The sequence below is a fragment of the Falco rusticolus genome, chromosome 7 (genome assembly GCF_015220075.1).
Source record: "Falco rusticolus isolate bFalRus1 chromosome 7, bFalRus1.pri, whole genome shotgun sequence".
NCBI lineage: Eukaryota > Metazoa > Chordata > Aves > Falconiformes > Falconidae > Falco > Falco rusticolus.
Window position 1 is genome coordinate 3,170,204 of NC_051193.1, and position 19,785 is coordinate 3,189,988.

Below are 19,785 nucleotides of genomic sequence, written 5' to 3' on the forward strand. Positions count from 1 at the left end.
GGTGCCAGGCTGGGGGTCGCCACCCCATGCTGCAGCCCCCCGTGGGGTGTCTGGATCTGCTCTGCAGCCACAGGAGGGGGCCTGGGGTCCTGCCTGCAGCTGGAGGGGAGCATCTTGCTGGGGGGCGTCCTTGCTGTGCAGGCAGGGAGCCCTGCTGCTGGCTGCTGCCAGAGCGCAGCTGCAGCCCTAGGTCCAGCTGCAGCCCCCGGACAGGACAGAGAAGCCCCCTGTTCCACCCCACAAGAGGTAAAGCACCCCCAGAGCCATGGGCTGCCCTGCCCAGGTCGTGGGTGCTGTGCAGGGGCTGCTGGTTGGGGACTCGGCACCCAGGCAGGGACTGGCCCCTTCACCTGAGCGTTGAGAAGCAGCTGCTCATTGGTAATGCAGAGAGAGGAGCTAATTCGGGAGCCGGCTGCAGCGCATGGAGGTGGCTGGGGGGGCAAAAGCCTGGGGAACTTGCATGCCTGTCCCACAGCGCGTGGGCTGAGCCCCTCCACAGCAGCCTGGGGACCAGCTGGGCTCACACGCGGCAGCCCCCGTGTCCAGCACCACCCTGCAGCAGCAACACGATGCCCACAGGGCAGCCCTAGGATGGGGATGGCCGGGCTGGACACAGGACCCTCTCATGCCCTAGCCAAGTTCCAGGCAGAGCCCACCCCAGCCCCCCTGAGCCCCCCATGGGGTCCCAGCCCCCAGGAGGATGTGTTGGGGCTGTGCTTACTCTCTCAGAAGCAGCACCTCTCTGCAGAGCTCCTCAGCCTCGCTGCACCCGTGGCTGCGGTGGCTTCCTGTGGTCAGGGGCGAGTTCCTCGAGGTGTGGTGGCAACTGCAGGCGCTGCGCAGCCCGCTCGGCCTTCTCTCATGAGGTGGGGGCAGGGACAGATCCCGGCCACCCCTGGGTGGAGGGCTGCGTGGGCCCAAGCTGGCAGCCGGGCACGGCGGGCGGGCTGCAGGCATCGTGTGCTGCGGTGATGGCTGCGGGGGAAGCAGGCGGAGTGGCCGCAGCCCCACCGGGCTCTGCAGGCTGCAGGAGGGTGGACAGAGGATGTGAAACTGGGCGAGCTGTAGTGTGGCCCCCAGTAACCTTCCTGCTGCAGGCAGTGGCTGGGGCTTCCAAGGAAGGAGAGGTTCTGCACTCACTGTTGCGCCCAGCGCCTTGCAGCATGATCCTGACTGCCCTGGCACCACCGCGGGGGAAGCAGCCCCCCAAGCCCCCAGGCTCGGATGTCCCTGATGCAGGCAGGGAGGGGGCCTGTGCTGCCTAGGAGCTGCCAGGGGATGCCAGGGGATGCCGGGGAGAAGCAGTGCCTCAGCCCAGCTTGTAAAACGCTTGTTCCCCCAGCTTTCTCTAAAAGTGGAATCAGCTCGGCTGTGTCCTGCAGGTGACCGTGACACCCCTGTGGGGCTGTGACCTCCCTGCCAGATGCTAGACATACCATGGAGGAAGCGGCTGAGCGGAGCTGAGCAGAGCTGAGCCATGCTGCACCAGTGGCGGGGACATGTGGCAGTGCTGCACAGAGGTGGTGGTGGTGGCAGCTGCCCCTCCAATGTGGCTGCCGGGGCTGAGCCATCCCACCGTGGCGCTGGTGAAGCACTTTGAGGGGCGAAGCACCTGGGGCTGCTTAGGAAGTGGGGTCCTGGCCATGCGGACACATGCTGGCAGCAAGGGCTGGGGCATGGCTCCGTGGGCGTCCATGCAGTGGATGCTCTGTCCCGTGGCCTTTCATGGTCACAAGGGCCCCCTTGGGGGTGATGGCAGGATGGCCACCCTTTAGCAGGGCTGCACAGAGTCCTGGGGACCCCCGCTGGGTACCCCACCAGTTCCTGCAGCCCCTGGGGGAGGCAGGGGCACGGAGATGGGCCGGAGGATGAGCAGGACTGGGAAGAGCTGAAGGGCCTTTGCTGGGTGAAGTCATTGTGGGGCCGGGGGCTGTGGACCACAGCTGGGGCAGGGAAGGGCCCTGGGCTCCTGCACGGCCACATCTTGCCAGTGCCAGGCATTGGTGTGAGGCAGCCGGGAGAGGCAGCGGTGCTGGGGGCTGCCCAGCTACGGTGGAGTCGTGTGCCGGCATTGGCCCCGGGCGCAGGGACTGGCAGGGAGGGGAGGAAGCACAGGAAATCTCGCAATGGCTGTATGGTCAGCGCTGGGTTTCCTGTTCCTCCCCAGGAGCCGGAGCTGCACCAGGTCCAGACTGCGCCAGCCCCAGGAGGACGCCAGCACCAGCGCCAGTCCCACGGCGGGGACATTGCGGCACGCACAGGTTAGAGGGGCCATGCCCCAGCAGGGCACTGGCAGGGATGGGGACCCCTTTGTGGGGCTGGGGGGGGTCTAAGCCCAAGCCCTCTGCGGAGTTGAGGGCTCTGCCGGGGGATGTCATACCCGGCACAGAGCCATGCCCAGCACCCTCCTGCTCCTGCTGTGCCCTTGCCGCAGGGCAGATCACCCCAAGACTGCGGCTGGGACCAGTGTGGCTCACAATGGCCGTGCTGGAGTCCCAGGTGCTGGGACACGTTCCGGATCAGCACCTTCCTCCAGGGTTCAGTACCCCATCCCCTTCCTGACAGCTTCCCACCTGTGCCCTGGCCCCCGGGAGCTCCCACACCGTGGGCACAGGGGTGACTGTGTTAACGGGCAGGACGGGGCCGGAGCTGCCCCACCACATGGGGCCAGTGCCCTGGCCAGAGTGGGGCCACAGCTGCGCTGCCCTGGGGGAGCAGCCCCGCGCAAGGCACAGGCAACGCTGCTGGTTTTGCTCCCACACTTCCTCCTCCCTGGCACCTTCCCTGTGGGCCCCAGCTGCTGGGGCTTGGGGCTCACTCAGCCCTCCTGCCTGCTTTGAATGTGCTTTGCAAGGCAGATTGTGTAGGACAGGAAGGACTCTGTCCAGCCACCCCCCGCCAGCTGGCCCGAGCACCACCTCCTGTGGCAGGTCGATGGGACCGTGAGATGCAAAGGGCTCCAGCCACCGGTCACCGTTGAGGGCAGCGCGTGGTGCAGGGTGGCAGCCACAGCTCAGGCTCTCCTGGCACTCCACAGCCTCCTCCCGCCCGGGACGACGGTGCCATGGGCTTCGGGCCAGAGCTTTGGTGCCCTCAGGGTCACAGCGCGCTGCTGCGGCTGCAGGACAGTGAGCTGCGCCTCTTGGAGCTGATGAAGAAGTGGATGTCGCAGCGTGCCAAGAGCGACCGGGAGTATGCAGGGATGCTGCACCACATGTTCTCCCAGCTGGAGAAGCAGGAGGGCCCTGGGCAGCTCCGCACCGGGGACCAAGGCAGCCAGATTGGAGAGGTAGGGATGCCCGGGTGCGGGAACATGCCATGCAGGAGCCCAGTGCGGTGCTGGAGGGTGGCCGTCCTCACGCCATCCCTGATGCCCTGTCCCTGCAGTCCTGGTGGGTGCTGGCGAGCCAGACAGAGACGCTGAGCCAGATCCTGCGGCAGCATGCGGAGGAGCTGGTGGCGGGGCCGCTGGCCAAGCTCAGCCTGCTCATCCGCGACAAGCAGCAGCTCCGCAAGGCCTTCAGTGAGCAGTGGCAGCAGCTTAGCCAGGAGTATGCCCGGGTATGTGGGTCCTGGTGGGGCAAGCGAGGGGCATGTCCCAGCCCCACGCCCCTGACAGCATCTCCCTCCCCAGACCACGCAGCAGGAGATGGAGAAGCTGAAGGCTCAGTACCGCAGCCTGGCGCGCGACAGTGCCCAGGCCAAGCGCAAGTACCAGGAGGCCAGCAAAGGTGCCTGCCAGCCTGGTCCCCTGCTGCCCCCGTCCCTGTGTCCCCCCAGCTCCCCTCGTGGGTCAGCGATGGCTAAGCACCCTGCGCCCTGCAGGACCCATGGCAGAGCCTGCGCTGGGTGGGGCTCTGGGGGTGAGCAGCAGCCTGGCCCCGGGGAGCTGGGAAGAACTCCTGGGGGTTACAGCCTTGGGACACTGTTCTGTGGGTTGGGAGCATCCCTTTGTAGGGGGAGTTGTGTGTGAACACCCTGGCCCTGGCCCCCTGCTTGCCATGGGACCCTGTCCCAGCCCTGTCACCCCCCTGCCCCACCCTCGCCATATGCCCATGCCCCTTGCTGGCTGCTCAGGGGGATGTGCTGCAGTGCGGGGACCGGCAGCGTGCTGTCAGCGGGTGTTTTCCATGGCCTCTTCCCCCAGACAAAGAGCGAGACAAGGCGAAGGAGAAGTACGTGCGCAGCCTCTGGAAGCTCTATGCCCTGCACAACCAGTATGTGCTGGCTGTGCAGGCGGCCACATTCCACCACCACCACCACTACCAGCGGGCACTGCCCAGCCTACACCAGTCCCTCTACAGCCTGCAGCAGGAGATGGTCCTCGTCCTGTAAGAGCCCTGCCTGCCCTGAGCCCTGCTGCCCATCCCTGGGCACCCCTATGGCCCCTCAAGAACCAGTTGTGCTCCCTCCTCCTGCCAGAGCCCCACCAGCCACATGCAGCTTCTCTGCCCCATCGCCTGCCCCTGTACCCACTGCCCCTCGTGCCGCAGCCCGCACGGTCACGCCCCCCAGGGCCACGCAAGATTTGGGGACCAGGAGGCAGGGCTGCGGCAGGCATGGTGGCACCTGGCCACAGGTGTCCTGGGCTGGGGGGCACAGGAGCCTGGCAGTCCCCAGCACCCGTGTCCCCGCAGGAAGGAGATACTCAGGGAGTACTATAGCATCAGCAGCCTGGTGCAGGAGGACATGCTGGCCGCGCACCAGGGAATTGCCAGTGCCATCCAGGCCATCGACCCGGCCACTGAGTACAGCAGCTTCATCCAGAACCACAGGTATGGCCCTGCACGGCTGCAACCTCTTTGCTGGGCACGGTCCTGCTGGGCACAGGTGCCGGTGGCCAGCACAGGGCAGGTGGGAGGCAGAGCCACGCTGGGTGCCCACAGGTACAGCTCCGAGGTGCCACCAGCTGTGTCCTTTGACGAGAGCTTGCTGGAGGAGACCGAGAGCCTGGCACCGGGGGAGCTGCAGCTGAATGAACTGACTGTCGAGAGCGTCCAGCACTCGTGAGCAGGGCTGGGCCGTGGGCAGGGGCCACCGCCACCAGCAGAGCGGCTCAGCACCATCCAGCACCTGTGTCTCTTGTAGCCTGACATCGGTTGAGGACGAGCTGGCTGCTGCCGTGGAAGCTGTGAGCAGCAAGGAGCAGCGGGTGCGGGAGCTGCAGGCGGAGATCCGGGGCGAGGAGCAGGGCCGGAGCCCTGGGGAGCGGTGAGGTGTGATGGGCGGGGGGGCGAGGGGCTGGGGGTGGCGGGGGCTGACCACCCTGTCCCGTCCCCAGGGTGCACTTGCTGGGCAAGCGGCAGGGGCTGCAGGAGGCACAGCAGCAGCTCGAGGGCTGCCTCTGCACCCAGGCCAAGCTGCAGGCGCAGCGGGACCTGCTGGCCGGGAAGCTGGCGGAGCTGGGTACCGGGGAGCCCCTGCCCGCCCTGCCCCTGCAGGATGACCGGCAGTCAGTCTCCTCCGTGGTGAGTCCTGCCCCACCGTGCCCCCGGGATCTGCAGGGACGCTGGCCTCGGGTCACCCCCCAGCCAGAGCACAGCTTATGCCTCTCCCCAGGAGCAGGAGCGGAGCGGGGCCACGGCGCTGGAGACCCTCAAGAACCACATCTCGGGCATCTTCAGCCCCAAGTACTCGGTGAGTCCCTGGGCACCTTTGACCACCCTGCTCTCCCACCCAGCTGCCCTGCTGAGCCTCCTGGCCGCCCAGCACCTGCTGCCCTCCCCTCTCTGGCCCCACAGCCCCCTCCCCTCCATATTCCAGTCCCTCCAGGCTCTGTTCCCCCTGCCCTGGGCACAGCTTCCAGGCACTACTGCTGCCCCCACCTCCGGCACATCCCGGAGGCACGGCTGGGCTCACCCATGTCTCCATCCAGCTGCCGCCCCCCGTACCCCTTATCCCGGAGGTGCAGAAGCCGCTGTGCCAGCAGGTCTGGTACCACGGGGCCATCCCGCGCTCGGAGGTGCAGGAGCTGCTGAGCTGCAATGGGGACTTCCTAGTGCGGGAGAGCCAGGGCAAGCAGGAGTACGTGCTCAGCGTGCTGTGGGATGGGCAGCCCCGGCACTTTATCATCCAGGCTGCTGACGTGAGTAACCACAGGCTGGGGGAGATGGCCAGGGGTGGCCCTGCATGGGCAGGTGGGGACCCTGCCCAGGCACAGCCCCTGGCTCTGCAGCCGCAGGGCCCCTGGTGTGAGTGCACGGGACGTGTGCTTATAGTACAAGCTGTGCACGCCCGTCCTTGCATGGGCTAAGCGTGGAGTGTGGGGTGTGAGCCCTGCATCGTGCATGTAACTCACACGTGTGTGTGCTTGCCCTGCTGGGTGTGTGTGCATGGCCTGTGCCATCTGTGCTCGTGCATACTCACCCATGCATGCACACCTACGCACCCCAGCCCTCGTGAGCATACCCATGCGTGCGTGCAGGCACAACCCCTCAGCTCCCCTCCCCACAGAACATGTACCGGCTGGAGGGGGAGGGCTTCCCCACCATCCCGCTGCTCATCAAGAACCTCCTGCAGAGCCAGCAGCCCATCACTCGGAAAAGCGGGATCATCCTGGCCAGGGCTGTGCCCAAGGTGACGGTGGGCAGTGGGGAGGGGGACGAGACCCCTGCGCACAGGGAAGCCCTGCCCAGCCCTTCCTCCTGCCCACAGCTGGGCAGCTGTGAGCCTGGGACAGGCTGGGGGCTGCCTCACCACCTCTGGTGTCTGCTCCATGCAGGACAAATGGGTGCTCAACCATGAGGACGTGCTGCTGGGGGAGCGCATCGGCCGTGTGAGTGAGGGTGCTCTGGTCCCTGCTGGCCTGGGGTCTGGGGGAGGGCAGGGCTGTCCCAGGGGGTCTGCAGGAGGAACAGGGCTGTCCCCAAGGCATCTGCGAGTGGGCAGGGGTTGCCTCGGGCCATGCTGCAGCAAGCTGGGTCAGTGCACCCGTCTCTTGGCAGGGTAACTTTGGGGAGGTGTTCAGTGGCCGACTGCGTGCTGACAACACCCCCGTTGCTGTGAAATCCTGCCGGGAAACCCTCCCATCCGAACTCAAGGCCAAGTTCCTGCAGGAAGCCAGGTCTGTGTGGCCATCGTGCTTGTCCCAACCCATCTGTCCATCCTCAGAACGTGGAGCTGTTCAAATCCCACTGGGCCTGCAGCATCTTTGTGCTGAAGGCTGTCCCCCCAGGCTGGCCGGTCAGAGTGTGCTGGGCACGGCACAGACGTGGCCTGTGCCAAGGGTAGCCATGCCCCCCGTGCACTCACAGTGCCCTTCCTCATCCCTACAGGATCCTCAAGCAGTACAACCACCCGAACATCGTCCGGCTCATCGGTGTCTGCACCCAGAAGCAGCCCATTTACATCGTCATGGAGCTGGTGCAGGGTGAGTGGCCTCATCCTGCAGCCCCCGTGCCGCTGGGGCACCCTGCAGCCGGTGCCAGCTCCCCATGGAGTGCCAGGGCAGCCACCCACCAGCTCCCCAAATCTGGGTGCAGGGGGGGACTTCCTGAGCTTCCTGCGCAGCGAGGGGCCCCACCTGCGGGTGAAGGAGCTGATCAAGATGACAGAGAACGCTGCTGCTGGCATGGAGTACTTGGAGAGCAAGCACTGCATCCACAGGTGGGCTCTGGCAGCGTGGGTGGGCACCGGGCCAGGCAGGGTGAACCCTGGAGCCCTCGCTGCCCCCTGTCCTGTGCCAAGCAGGGGTCCCTGGGGACAGCTGGGCACACGGCTGATGGCTCTGGGCCATCCCAGGGACCTGGCTGCTCGCAACTGCCTGGTGACAGAGAAGAACACCCTGAAGATCAGTGACTTTGGGATGTCGCGGGAGGAGGAGGATGGTGTCTATGCCTCCACAGGGGGGATGAAGCAGATCCCTGTCAAGTGGACCGCGCCTGAAGCACTTAATTATGGTACGGGATGGAGCTGGGCACAGCCTGGCAGACCTATGGCACAGCTGGGAGCCAGGAGCGTGGGGCACCCTGCCCTGCTCCCATGAGCCTGGTCCTGGGGAGGGAGGCAGCGACACCTGGGGCACCCCAGCCCTCATGAGCACGGCACAGCCAGGGCAGCAGTGCCTGTCCCGCCCTGTGTCCTCAGGCCGATACAGCTCAGAGAGCGATGTCTGGAGCTTCGGGATCCTGCTGTGGGAAGCCTTCAGCCTGGGCGCCATCCCCTATGCCAACCTCAGCAACCAGCAGACGCGAGAGGCGGTGGAGCAGGGTAAGGGACGTGGCCAGGGTCTGGGTCTTGAAGGTCACTGCGGGGTGGTGGGTCTGGCACAATGGCTCTGCAGCGGAGCCCATGGGACAGGCAGGATGAGGCGGGGGGTGGCGAGGGGCCAGTGGCTGGGGCTGCCATGTCCCCACCCCAGGCATGCGGCTGGACCCCCCGGAGCAGTGCCCCGAGGAGGTGTACCGGCTAATGCAGCGGTGCTGGGAGTATGACCCCCGCAAGCGGCCCAGCTTCAGCACCATCCACCAGGACCTCACCGTCATCCGCAAGAGACACCGGTGAGGGGGAGCACCGGGCTGAGGGCAGCCGCCCGCCGGCCCCGTGTGCCTGGATCCATCCCACCGACAGCGCCCGTCCCTTGGGCAGGGCTTGCCTGCGAAGCAGGTGCTGCAGGGCGGCCAGACGCGGCTGTGCCCCCTCCCCAGCCCGGGGCAGGGGGCTCTGCACGCCCCGGGGATATGGCACCCACAGCTCCTGCCGGGTGTGATCCTGCGTAATAAACCAATGAGCTCTGCAGCGCCATGTCGGTGGGGGCTGCGCGGGGGCACCGACCCCAGGGAGCCAGCGGGGCCACACACCTGCGTCGTGCTCAGGACGACCGGCACCCCAGCCTGGCCCCGGGGCTACAGGGGGCCACTGGGCTATGGGGGGGGCGACGCGACTGGGCCTGTCCCTAGGGGTGTGGGGGGGCCACTTGTCTATGGGGAGGGAGCAACTGGGCCTGTCCCCAGGGCTACATGGGTGGGACTGGGCTATGGGGGGAAGACTCGGCCTGTCCCCGGGGCTGTGGGGGACCACCCGGCTATGAGGGGGACAACCAGGCCTGACCCTGGGGATATGGGTGGCCACTAGATTATGGGGGGGGCAACTGGGCCGGTCCCCAAGGCTATGGGGGGGCGTGACTGGGCTATTGTGGGGCGACCGGGCCTGGCCTCGGGGCTATGGGGGCGGGCGTGTGACCGGGACCGGCCCCCGGGGCTACCGCGAGTCCCGGCGCGGTCAGTCCCGGCGCGGTCGGTCCCGCCCCGCTGCCGCCCGCTGCGCTGCCCGGCGGAGCCGCCTCCCGGCGGGGCCGGGGCCGGGCCCGGGGCCGGGCAGGCGGAGCGGCGGGCGGGGCCTGGCCCATCCCGGCCGCGGCAGCCGGCGGGCCCGGGGCGAGCGATGTAAGGAGCCGGGCCGGGCCGCGGAGCCGGCCAGGGTAAGAGCCGAGCGGCCGCGCCCCCGCCCCCGCCCCCGGAGCCGTCCTGCGGTGGGCGGCCCCGGCCCGGACCTCCCCGGCCCTGGCCCCGGCCCCCTCCGCTCCCGGCGCGGAGGCCCCGTGCCCGGCTCGGCGGAACCGCTGCGGCCTGCCCCGGCTGCGGCCCCGGCTGCGGCCCCGTCCCCCCCCACCCCCCCGCCCGCAGCCCGCGGCGGCCCGGGCCCGAGGCGCGCTGGGCCCTGAGCCCCGGCCCGGGCTATAAATACCCGGCGCCGGATTAAGCGAAGTAGGACGCAGCGGGGGAAGGGGGGGTGAGGAGGAGGAGGAGGAGGAGGAGGAGGAGGGGGGTCGCAGAGGGGGCGGCGGCCCCGTGCTGCGCTGCCCCGGGACCCCCGGCCTGTGGCGGCCCCGCGGCTGGGCTGGCAGGGGCACCGGCACGGCGCTGTCCCGGCGCAGGTCTGCCCCGGCGGCCCCGGGATGAAGCTGAAGAAGCAGGTGACAGTGTGTGGAGCTGCCATCTTCTGCGTGGCCGTCTTCTCCCTCTACTTGATGCTGGACCGGGTGCAGCATGACCCCACGCGCCACCAGAGCGGGGGCAACTTCCCCAGGGTGAGCGGTAGGGATGGGCAAGTGGCCCAGGGCTAGTGGGAGCCAGCTGGCACAGCCTGAGGCCAGCCGGTTGCCTGGGCCAGGGCTTGTTCCCCGCTGCTGTCAGGGCAGGCGGGGGCCGGGACCCACCTGGCACAGGGCACCAGAGGCTCTCACGGTGGCATCTGTGTCCCCAGAGTCAGATCTCGGTGCTGCAGAACCGCATTGAGCAGCTGGAGCAGCTGCTGGAGGAGAACCACGAGATCATCAGCCACATCAAGGACTCGGTGCTGGAGCTGACAGCCCACGCAGAGGGGCAGCCGGCGCTGCCGCACCACACGCCCAATGGCTCGTGGGTACTGCCCCCCGAGAGTCGCCCGAGTTTCCTCTCTGTCTCCCCACAGGACTGCCAGTTTGCCCTGGGGGGCAAGGGACAGAGCCCAGACCTGCAGGTGAGGGACCGGCATCCCAGCCCAGCAGCTCAGGGCCCATCTCTGCTAGTATGAGGGGGTCCATAGCAGGGTGTCCGGGGGGTCCTGGCCCTACTCCTTGGGGGTCTCTCAATCCGATATTTGCCCTGAGCCCTGTCTCCCACCCGGCAGATGCTGGCTGTGTACTCCCTGCTGCCCTTTGACAACCAGGACGGCGGCGTGTGGAAGCAGGGCTTCGATATCACCTATGAGCCCAATGAGTGGGACACTGACCCCCTGCAAGTGTTTGTGGTGCCGCACTCCCACAACGACCCGGGTGAGCAGCCGGTGAAGGTGGGCAGGGGAGGGGAGGGGCTAGCCCAGGCCCTGCTGGTGAGGAAGCGGTGGGCCCCGCACAGTGACCCCCTGGCCTGTGCTGACAGGCTGGATCAAGACCTTCGACAAGTACTACTATGACCAGACGCAGCACATCCTCAACAGCATGGTGCTGAAGATGCAGGAGGACCCACGCCGGCGCTTTATCTGGTCCGAGATCTCCTTCTTTTCCAAGTGGTGGGACAACATCAGTGCCCAGAAGCGGGCTGCAGTGCGGAGGTAGGGCTGCCCCCCGGCCACACTGCCTAGCGCAGTCGCTGCCCAGAGGCAGGGTGCTGCAGGAGGCATGGGCTGTGAGCATGGGGTGCATGAGGGAAGGGCCCTGGGGAGACGAAGGCTGTCTTGTGGCCGCAGTGTAGCAGCTGTGGGCTCCACAATGCCCGCCATGGGGTGCCCTGCCACTGCAGCAACCTCTCAATGCAGCAGGATGTCAAAACCATAGCAGTGTGGAGTACGAGCCAGGGTGCTGCCAGTGCTGGGGCATCCACAGCGGGGGCCTGGGGGGCCAGGGGAGGCAGGTCTTGCCCTACGCTACTCCCTGTGCTCTCAGGGCTGGGGAAGTCCCTTTCACCACTCTAAACCCAAGCATGCGAGCACCGCTGTGCAGCCTGAGCAGTGCCAGTGCTTTGCAAGGCCCAGGGCACCCTCAGAGGGGTGGGAGACCTGGAGAGACAGATTGTGCGGTAGGAGAGGGCTGTCTCGTCAGCCCACTTGTTCTGGGAGTGCTGTGGGTGGAGGACAGAGGCAACGTGGGCTGCAGGACACAGTGGAGGATGCTGGCCTGTGTGGAGATGGGCTCTGGTTGAGGCTTCAGCCAGTGTGGTTCTGTGGAGGGTTGTCTGTCTGTGTAAGGACAGCGTGGGCAGTGGGACTTGGCAGCCAGTGGTTGCAGAGGCTGCAGGTGAGACGCAGGAGGCTCGAAGGCAGGGAGAGGCTCTGCCATGGACACACAGCTCACTGCTGGGCTCTGCCTGGAGCTGATTGCATCTCGTGTGCCCCCCTTGCAGGCTGATTGGCAATGGGCAGCTGGAGATGGTAACTGGTGGCTGGGTGATGCCTGACGAGGCCAACTCCCACTACTTTGCCATGATCGACCAGCTGATTGAGGGGCACCAGTGGCTGGAGAAGAACATCGGTGAGAGCTGAGTGGGATGTCGGGCAGGAGGGGCAGCATGTTGGCTGGGGGCCTGCTTGATGTGCCAGTGGGCACCCCCATCCCTGGCAGGAGCCTCCTCATGGGAGGTGCTGAGAGGCCCGGTGCAGGGCTGATGGGTCTCTGTGTCCCCAGGTGTGACGCCCCGGTCGGGCTGGGCTGTTGACCCCTTTGGGCACAGCTCCACCATGCCCTACCTGCTGAAGCGCTCCAACCTGACAGGCATGCTCATCCAGCGCGTGCACTACGCCATCAAGAAGCACTTTGCAGCCACCCAGAACCTGGAGTTCATGTGGAGACAGACGTGGGGTGAGGGGCTGCTGGGAGGTGACTGCAGGGGGGCCCCTGCCGGGCTGGGGGGCAGCAGGGATTAGCTACCAACCACTTTCCTGTATGGATGGCGAGCCGAGTGCCGGGGAGGGAATGTCTCTGCCCTGCTGCTGTTCTGCCCTGAGGGACAGCGCCCGGGTGACCACCTCCGTGCCCATGCCCAGCATTCTGGGAGAGGCTGCTGTGCTCTCTGGGCTCCAAGCGGGTGACCCTGTGTGCCAGGTGTGCTCTGCGCCAGCAGCCTTTCACGTGCCCGTGGGGCTCCCCTGCTTGTGAATAGGCAAGGGAGAACCATTGCTGGTCCTCACCTGTCCTTTGTCCTGCAGATCCAGATGCCAGCACCGACATCTTCTGCCACATGATGCCCTTCTACAGCTACGATGTGCCCCACACCTGTGGGCCAGACCCCAAGATCTGCTGTCAGTTTGACTTCAAGCGCCTGCCGGGTGGCCGGATCAACTGCCCGTGGAAGGTGCCTCCCCGAGCCATCACCGATGCCAACGTGGCAGAGCGGTGAGTGCTGCAGGGGCGAGTGGCTCTGAGCCCCACAGCCCTGTCTGGGAGCCAGCCTCACACCCTGGCCCCCATGGCAGAGCCCAGCTGCTGCTGGACCAGTACCGCAAGAAGTCCAAGCTGTACCGCAGCAAGGTGCTGCTGGTGCCCCTGGGAGACGATTTCCGTTACGACAAGCCGCAGGAGTGGGATGCACAGTTCCTCAACTACCAGCGCATCTTTGACTTCCTCAACTCCCGGACCAACCTCCATGTCCAGGTATGTGCGGGGAGGTCTGGGGCAGCACAGGGGGCTGGAGGAAGCCAGGCCCCACAGGCGGGGGTGGTGGGGATGCCACCTACAGAGCCCAGTGGGAGGGTGGGCAGTGCTGGGAGGGGTGGTGGGAGCCCTGGCTGTTCCCCGTTGGGCTCAGGGCTGCGATCCTGCAGGCGCAGTTTGGGACGCTCTCCGACTACTTCGATGCTCTGTACAAGAAGGTGGGCATCGTGCCGGGGATGAAACCACCCGGGTTCCCAGTGCTGAGTGGGGATTTCTTCTCCTATGCGGACCGGGAGGATCACTACTGGACAGGCTACTACACCTCCCGGCCTTTCTACAAGAGCCTGGACCGGGTGCTGGAGGCCCACCTCCGGTGAGGGGAAGCGGGCCCTGGGGCAGGGTTTGTGTGCAGGGGGCACGGGCAAGGGTCGGCCAGGCAGCACCGGGGAGCCTGGGCAGTCCTGCAGTCTGTGCCCACCTGCCAACACGCTGCGGATGGCCTGGGCACGGGCCGGGCAGTGCCAAACCCTTGCCCAGCCCCAGGGCGCTGCTTGGCCCGGAGCATTGGGGTGCTGGGGCAGGGACCTTTGGTGACTTTGTCCCTGCACAGGGGGGCAGAGATCCTGTACAGCCTGGCGCTTGCCCACGCTCGCCATGCTGGCGCCGATGGCAGGTACCCGCTCTCCGACTACGCCCTGCTGAGCAATGCCCGCCGCAACCTGGGCCTCTTCCAGCACCACGATGCCATCACCGGTACTGCCAAGGAGGCTGTGGCAGTTGACTACGGAGTCCGGTGCGTGCAGGGGGCCAGCGTGCAGCCCTGAGGGGTCTGTCTCAGATGGGGGCTGGTGGGCAGGGGGCTGGGAGCGTGGTTGGGTGTGGGGGTTCCGTGGGGCTCCTCTCCTGGGGGGAGGTGGGGGATGTTGGGGGAGCTCTGGGACAGGACAGGGGGCCGGTCCCGGGTGGCTCACTCTGCCTGTGCCCCAGGCTGCTCCACTCCCTCACGAACCTCAAGCACATCATCATCAACGCTGCGCATTACCTCGTGCTGGGGGACAAGGACGCCTACCGCCACGACCCTTCTGCACCCTTCCTTGACACAGTGAGCAGCTCCCAGCCCCGCGGCTCCCTGCGCCCCAGCATGCTGGGGGAGCTGTTCCCATGGCCCCAGGGAGCAAAGCCCTGCTTGCCTGCTCAGGGCTGGGTGGGGGCCTGTGGAAAGGGTCCCAGCCTGTGCCTGTGTCCCTGGACTGGGCTGGCAGGGGTGGTGGGTGCACCCCAGCTCTGACCACTCCTCTCCTCAGGATGACATGCGCCCCAGCCAGGACTCCCTCCCGGAGAGAACAGTGGTCAAACTGGACACCTTGCCTCGGTAGGGGCTGTCTGGCTTGCTCTCAGGGCTAATGGGGCTGTGGGAAGGCAGTGAGGGGCTACCTGGGACCCAGCAAAGCAGTGGGTGGGTGCACAGGACTCGTGGGTGGCATGGGGCATGGAGCACCTGGGATGCTGTGGGGCTGGGGTGGCCATCCCTGTGTGCCCCTACCCTGCAGGTTCCTGGTGGTGTTCAACCCACTGGAGCAGGAGCGGCTGAGCATCGTGCTGGTGCTGGTAGACTCCCCACACGTGTGTGTGCTCTCCGAGGAGGGGCAGCCCCTGCCTTCCCAGCTCAGTGCGCAGTGGGGCTCTGCTACGGACATGGTGCCCAACGTCTACCAGGTACAGGGTGCCCCACTGTCACTGCCTGTCCCCATCCTCAGCCTGCACAGCCCACATGTGCCAGCCTTCTGACCTCACACGCTGCCCCCTTGGCTGGATGTCCCGTGAGCCCTCCTCTGTGGCAACAAGTGTCCCCACACCACAACATGAGCTCCCACTGCTTGCAAACCCCCAGTCCCCCATGCACTTCCCTTCCTCAGCAGAGGCCCCAGAAGTTCCAAGCCAGGGTCTTTGCCCCAGTGACGGCTGGCAGGTCCCCGCACGCCAGCTGCCCTCCTGCAGAGAGGCTGGCTCAGGTCTCCGTGTTGCTCACAGGTGTCCATCCTGGCCCGGCTGCCTGCACTGGGGCTGCGTGTGCTGCAGTTGCACAAGTCCTTCAACAGCCATGCCACGCTGAAGTCCTCCGTGCGCCTGTACCTGCACGGCCGGGACTTGCCTGTGCGTAAGCAGGAGGCCGTACCCGTGCACGTCTTCCCAGCCACCACTGATGACTTCTGTCTGGAGAACCAGCACCTGCAGGCCTGCTTCTCGGGACACTCAGGCTTGCTGCAGGTGAGTGCAGGGGTCTTGACGGGTGGCATGGAGGTGAGGGAGGGGAGGGGGACACAGCACTGCATCGTGACAGATGCGCTCACCGCTGTGCTGGCTGGCACCCCGCAGAGCATCCGCCGAGCTGGGGAGGAGCGGGAGCAGAGGGTGAGCAGTGAGTTCCTTGTCTATGGCACCAGGACCTCCAAGGACAAAAGTGGAGCCTATCTCTTTCTGCCTGATGGCGAGGCCAAGGTACAGGGACCGCCTCTGCGAGCCAGCTGGCAGCTATGCCCGCGGCCACCTGACAGTCCTGCAGGCAGCAGCCTCAGCGCAGCTCTCCTTCTCCCCAGCCCTACGCGCCCAAGGACCCCCCAGTGGTGCGAGTGACAGAGGGACCCCTCTTCTCAGAGGTCGCCAGCTACTACCAGCACATCCAGACTGTGGTGCGGCTTTACAATGTGCCGGGTGAGACAACGTGAGGCTGTGCTGCGGGTGTCACTGTGCAGGGGTGCTGGGCGATGCTGCCCATGGGTCCCAGCCCCTCACTGCCTGCCCACAGGGGTGGAGGGCCTGTCCCTGGACATGTCTTGCCTGGTGGACATCCGTGACCACATCAACAAGGAGCTGGCCCTGCGCTTCAGCACTGACATTGAGAGTGATGACACCTTCTTCACAGACCTCAATGGTTTCCAGGTATCCCTGGGGAGGGACAGCAGCTGCCCATGGGGGGATGGTGCCCTGGCACCACGGGAGCCACCTCCAGCCACTGACCTCTGTCCCTCGGCAGATCCAGCCCCGCAGGTACCAGCGGAAGCTCCCGCTGCAGGCCAACTTCTACCCCATGCCCACCATGGCCTACATCCAGGACATGCAGAGCCGCCTGACGCTGCACACAGCCCAGGCCCTGGGGGTCTCCAGCCTCGGCAGCGGTGAGCTGGGGCCGTGGGGCTGTGCCTGGGGCAGGGGTCTGCCACAGAGCTGGGGCTGCCCTGGGCGGGGGATGGAGGTGCTGAGGGCTGGGCACAGGGTGCCCTGGTCCTGCTGTCTCTGGGGGTTCTCTGGCTGCCCCCAGCCCTGCAGGAGCATTTCCATGCACGGTGGTGGCAGAGGGGCCATGCGGGGCGGCTGGCTCCTGCTAAAGCCCAGGGTGCTGGGACCCGTTCTCCGCAGGCCAGCTGGAGGTGATCCTGGACCGGCGCCTCATGCAAGATGACAACCGGGGCCTGGGCCAAGGGCTGAAGGACAACAAGCGGACCTGCAACCGGTTCCGCCTCCTCCTGGAGCGCCGTGCCACCGCCAACAAGGTGCATGGGCTGTAAGGCCACGGGACGGGGCTGTGGTGCAGTGCTGCTTGCCCGGAGAGCTCAGCCCAGCCTTGGGATGGAGCAGGGTGGGGATGTCTGCAGAAAGCCCCACATGCAACTGGATGCAGGGTCTCCTCCCCTGCTGTCCTGTGGCCCTCCCTGCCGTCGTGCTGGCACTGCACTGGGACAGGCCTGGAGCAGGGGGTATGGACAGGGTGGGACCGTGCAGTGGGGTCTGTCCATGTGGAGCCATGCTGCCCTCGTATTCACAGTGTTCTTGTCCCATCCCCTCGCTGCTCTCTATGCATGCTCCATGTCACCCATTCAGAGCTCCAGCTTCTTTTCCAAACTGGCCTCCGTGTTTAAAGCCTTGGGCTTCCCCGGCACCAGGACTGGCAGCCCAGAGGTAACGGCCAGCTTGGCCCCGCTGTCTCTCCCTGTCGTGTGCACTAGCTGCTAGCGACTAGCCTAGCCAGCCCCCGTAGCAGGCCTGTAGTCTGAGCATTGGCTAGCCAGGGTCTGTGCAGGCTGCCCGGCTGGCAGCCACTCTCCCTGTTTGGGTGCTGGGGAGGGGGGTCTTGCCTGGGCAGGGGCAGCTATGGGTGCCCTGTGCTCACAGGTGCCTGTTCAGGTGCTGCTGGAGAGGCTGTGAGGAGCAGGAGGTCCCGTGGGCCCTGTCCAGGCTCTGCCTGGCCCTGCTGCTGCCCTGGCCTTTGCTGAGCCATGTGCTCTTTGGCAGGTGCAGGACAGCCGCCCGATCAGCTTCCCCTCCCTGCTGAGCCACATCACCTCCATGCACCTCAACGCCGAAGCCTTGGTCATGCCCGTGGCCCAGGAGAAGCCGCCAGCCCTGCGCTCCTTCATGCCCCTTTCCACCACCTTCCCCTGTGACTTTCACATCCTTAACCTGCGGATGCTGCAGGCAGAGGTGAGCTATGCCCCATGAGCAGGGTGGGCAGTGGGGTGGGCAGCGGGACACCTGGGCGGGGGGGTTGCACTTGCTGTCCCCCGCATTGCACCTCACACCCCGGCTCCCCAGCAGGATGACTCCCTACCCTCGGCTGAGGCAGCCCTGATCCTGCACCGCAAAGGCTTTGACTGCAGCTTGGAGGCCAAGAACCTGGGGTTTAACTGCACCACCAGCCAGGGCAAGGTAGGACCAGGCTGCCACCTCCACCCACCGCTGGGTCAGAGGCAGGGCCCCCCACTACGTCCGGTGCCAGGCCTGCCTCCTGCCTTCTGTGTTCACGCCCAGCCAGGCTGCAGGGTGCCCGAGGTCCCCCAGCACCCCAGCACCAGTGGCTGGTCAAGCGTTCCACAGCGCAGCATGCAGCCCTGCTCTGCTCCTTGCCCAGGCAAAGCTGGAGGGTGTTGGTTTCTCAAGAAGTGGGTCTGGAGCCTTCTATGAGCCCTGCACGCCCAGCAAGGAAGGGCAAAGCCTGGGCTGGGCTGGGCCAGTATGGTGCCCTGGGTGCTGTGGGGGGCCTGCGAACTGGCTGCTGGCCCAGCATGTGTGGGGCTGCCCCGTGCACGGCGCTGCACTACCGAGCTGCACCTCATCCCACTCATCCAGGCCACCCATCCTTCTCCCTCCTCTCTCCCTAGCTGGCCTTGGGTGGCCTGTTCCAGGGGCTGGAACTGGGCTCCCTGCAGCCCACCTCGCTGACTTTGATGTACCCGCTGGGCACGGCCTCCAACAGCACCAACATCCACCTGGACCCCATGGAAATTGCCACTTTCCGCATCCGCCTGGGGTAGTGTCTCCTGGAGTGGGAGAGAAGACTGGCTGGGCAACGTGGGAGCAGCTGCTGAACCCAGCAGCACCAGCATGGCCCAGGAGAGGCTGGGCCAGCAAGCCCGTGGCAGGCAGGCAGGCGCTGGGCAGGAGGTGCCAGACTTGCAAAGGCTGCTGCCTTCTAATTTATTAGTCCTGTGTTCTCTGATAGATTTCCGAAGTGAACTGCTGCGGCAGGGCTGTGCAGACTGCCGGGTGCTGCCCGGGCATAGAGGCCACAGGCTGAGTGCTGCCCTGAGCACAGCACGGCTGGCAGGGGCGGCGAGCCGGGCTCTGCTGCTGCCGGCAGGGTGGGCACAGCCGCCCTGCTGCATTTGCTTGGCTTCCCCAGAGGGTGCCCACCCCGGCGTCTTAGGGCAGGGGCCCGTGCTGCAGTCCCCCAACCAGCGGGGCAGCATGGGGGCTGCCAGGAGCCTGGTGGGGTTGGGGCAGCTGGCCGGGAAGGTGCTGTGGACTGTAGTCTGAGCTCGCCTGGAGCTAGTAGGAAACATGAGGCTGTTTCTAAGGGCCCTGGTCTGTGTCTGGTTTGTGTTTCTTGCACTGTGTGGGAAGCGGGATGGTGCTTGTTGGGGTGACAGGGCAGCACCCCAAGGCAATGTGGAGGCAAGCTCGGAGCTGTGGCCAGGGCCCAGCTGGGTGGGCTGCCAGGGCTGTGCTGCTGTGTTCTGGGGGGGTCCCTGCCCTGCTGGTGCTCTGGGGCTGAGCCAGCTGTGGGGCCTCTGGCACATGTGAGAGGCCGGTGGCACAGCCAGGCACAGCCATGCTCAGGGACAGGCAGCACCTGGTGCTGGCAGGAGCAAGGGGGACAGGGTGCGGACTGAAGTTAGGCAGCTCCCTATGCAAGCAGCACCATCCGGATTAAGCGTGGAAATGGCCTCTCCCAAGTTCAGCACCTTTAGCCCTCTTTTGGTGTGAGCCTAGCAGCCTGGTCTCTACTGGGGCTGCCAGCAGTTGAGAGGCAAGTGATGACAGTCACTGGGGACCCCCTAGCACCCCAGGAAGGTTGGGCCAGCCCAGCAGTGAGGGGATGGACATCATCTGCCACAGCACCCACATGTGCACCCCTGCACAGCTGGAGCGAGCACCTGGCACAGCAGCCTCCCAGGGCTGGGGACTGCCGGCTGTGCTCAGGGCTGAAATGCATGCAGCTGCTGGGGGAGCTGGACCCTGTGGGGTGCTGCCGTGGGGTGCTGCTGGCTGTGCCTGGCGATGCTTTGGTGCCCGAGGAGCCTGGCTGGCCCGTCTGCAGCATCCCAGGGGCCATGGGAAGCCACACCACCAGGAGCATCCTCCCAGTTGCTGTGGGGACTGAAGGGGCTGCCACACTCCCCTGGTCCCCCCGGGGCTAATTACTGCGAGCAGGTGCCAGTGCA

The 19,785-nt window shown here is 66.4% G+C and overlaps 2 protein-coding genes across 9 annotated transcripts; both read left to right on the forward strand.

Moving 5' to 3' along the window:
- Positions 1-2,134: 2,134 nt before the first annotated feature.
- On the forward strand, positions 2,135-8,736 carry FES (FES proto-oncogene, tyrosine kinase). Of its 5 annotated transcripts, none has more exons than XM_037395895.1 (19): positions 2,135-2,251; positions 3,125-3,289; positions 3,388-3,561; positions 3,635-3,731; positions 4,148-4,331; positions 4,638-4,775; positions 4,887-5,006; positions 5,089-5,211; positions 5,282-5,468; positions 5,560-5,637; positions 5,876-6,085; positions 6,454-6,576; positions 6,722-6,775; positions 6,945-7,063; positions 7,275-7,369; positions 7,482-7,605; positions 7,741-7,898; positions 8,086-8,208; positions 8,360-8,736. In XM_037395895.1, exons 1-19 carry the CDS (start codon positions 2,135-2,137, stop codon positions 8,500-8,502), a joined length of 2,532 nt encoding a protein of 843 aa, XP_037251792.1. In that variant the 3' UTR covers positions 8,503-8,736. The 5 variants fall into 5 exon arrangements, with proteins under 5 accessions (XP_037251792.1, XP_037251790.1, XP_037251791.1 ...); XM_037395893.1 differs by having other exon boundaries at positions 2,196-2,261; positions 3,038-3,289; positions 7,254-7,369; XM_037395894.1 differs by having other exon boundaries at positions 2,196-2,261; positions 3,038-3,289.
- A 605-nt stretch (positions 8,737-9,341) lies between these two features.
- Positions 9,342-18,922, forward strand: MAN2A2 (mannosidase alpha class 2A member 2). 4 transcript variants are annotated; one of them, XM_037395700.1, is made up of 24 exons: positions 9,342-9,418; positions 9,875-10,027; positions 10,204-10,458; positions 10,609-10,753; positions 10,860-11,031; positions 11,820-11,947; positions 12,101-12,274; positions 12,622-12,808; positions 12,889-13,066; positions 13,237-13,439; positions 13,740-13,859; positions 14,054-14,168; positions 14,371-14,438; positions 14,617-14,782; positions 15,098-15,334; positions 15,443-15,565; positions 15,664-15,778; positions 15,873-16,006; positions 16,101-16,242; positions 16,484-16,617; positions 16,946-17,023; positions 17,357-17,545; positions 17,657-17,770; positions 18,223-18,922. In XM_037395700.1, exons 2-24 carry the CDS (start codon positions 9,896-9,898, stop codon positions 18,373-18,375), a joined length of 3,462 nt encoding a protein of 1,153 aa, XP_037251597.1. In that variant the 5' UTR covers positions 9,342-9,418; positions 9,875-9,895; the 3' UTR covers positions 18,376-18,922. The 4 variants fall into 4 exon arrangements, with proteins under 4 accessions (XP_037251597.1, XP_037251595.1, XP_037251596.1 ...); XM_037395698.1 differs by lacking the exon at positions 9,342-9,418 and having other exon boundaries at positions 9,896-10,027; positions 13,677-13,859; XM_037395699.1 differs by lacking the exon at positions 9,342-9,418 and having other exon boundaries at positions 9,896-10,027; positions 13,677-13,859; positions 17,660-17,770; positions 18,223-18,375.
- The last annotated feature ends 863 nt before the right edge of the window (positions 18,923-19,785 follow it).

Excerpts from the sequence above, each read along its gene's own strand:
- MAN2A2 (XM_037395698.1), top strand. The coding sequence starts at position 9,896 with ATGAAGCTGAAGAAGCAGGTGACAGTGTGTGGAGCTGCCATCTTCTGC. Across the intron at positions 10,754-10,859 it reads GCACTCCCACAACGACCCGG|GCTGGATCAAGACCTTCGAC; the intron begins GTGAGCAGCCGG and ends CTGTGCTGACAG. Across the intron at positions 17,546-17,656 it reads TGCGGATGCTGCAGGCAGAG|CAGGATGACTCCCTACCCTC; the intron begins GTGAGCTATGCC and ends CCGGCTCCCCAG.
- FES (XM_037395891.1), top strand. The coding sequence starts at position 3,065 with ATGGGCTTCGGGCCAGAGCTTTGGTGCCCTCAGGGTCACAGCGCGCTG. Across the intron at positions 4,332-4,637 it reads CAGGAGATGGTCCTCGTCCT|GAAGGAGATACTCAGGGAGT; the intron begins GTAAGAGCCCTG and ends GTGTCCCCGCAG. Across the intron at positions 4,776-4,886 it reads AGCTTCATCCAGAACCACAG|GTACAGCTCCGAGGTGCCAC; the intron begins GTATGGCCCTGC and ends GGGTGCCCACAG.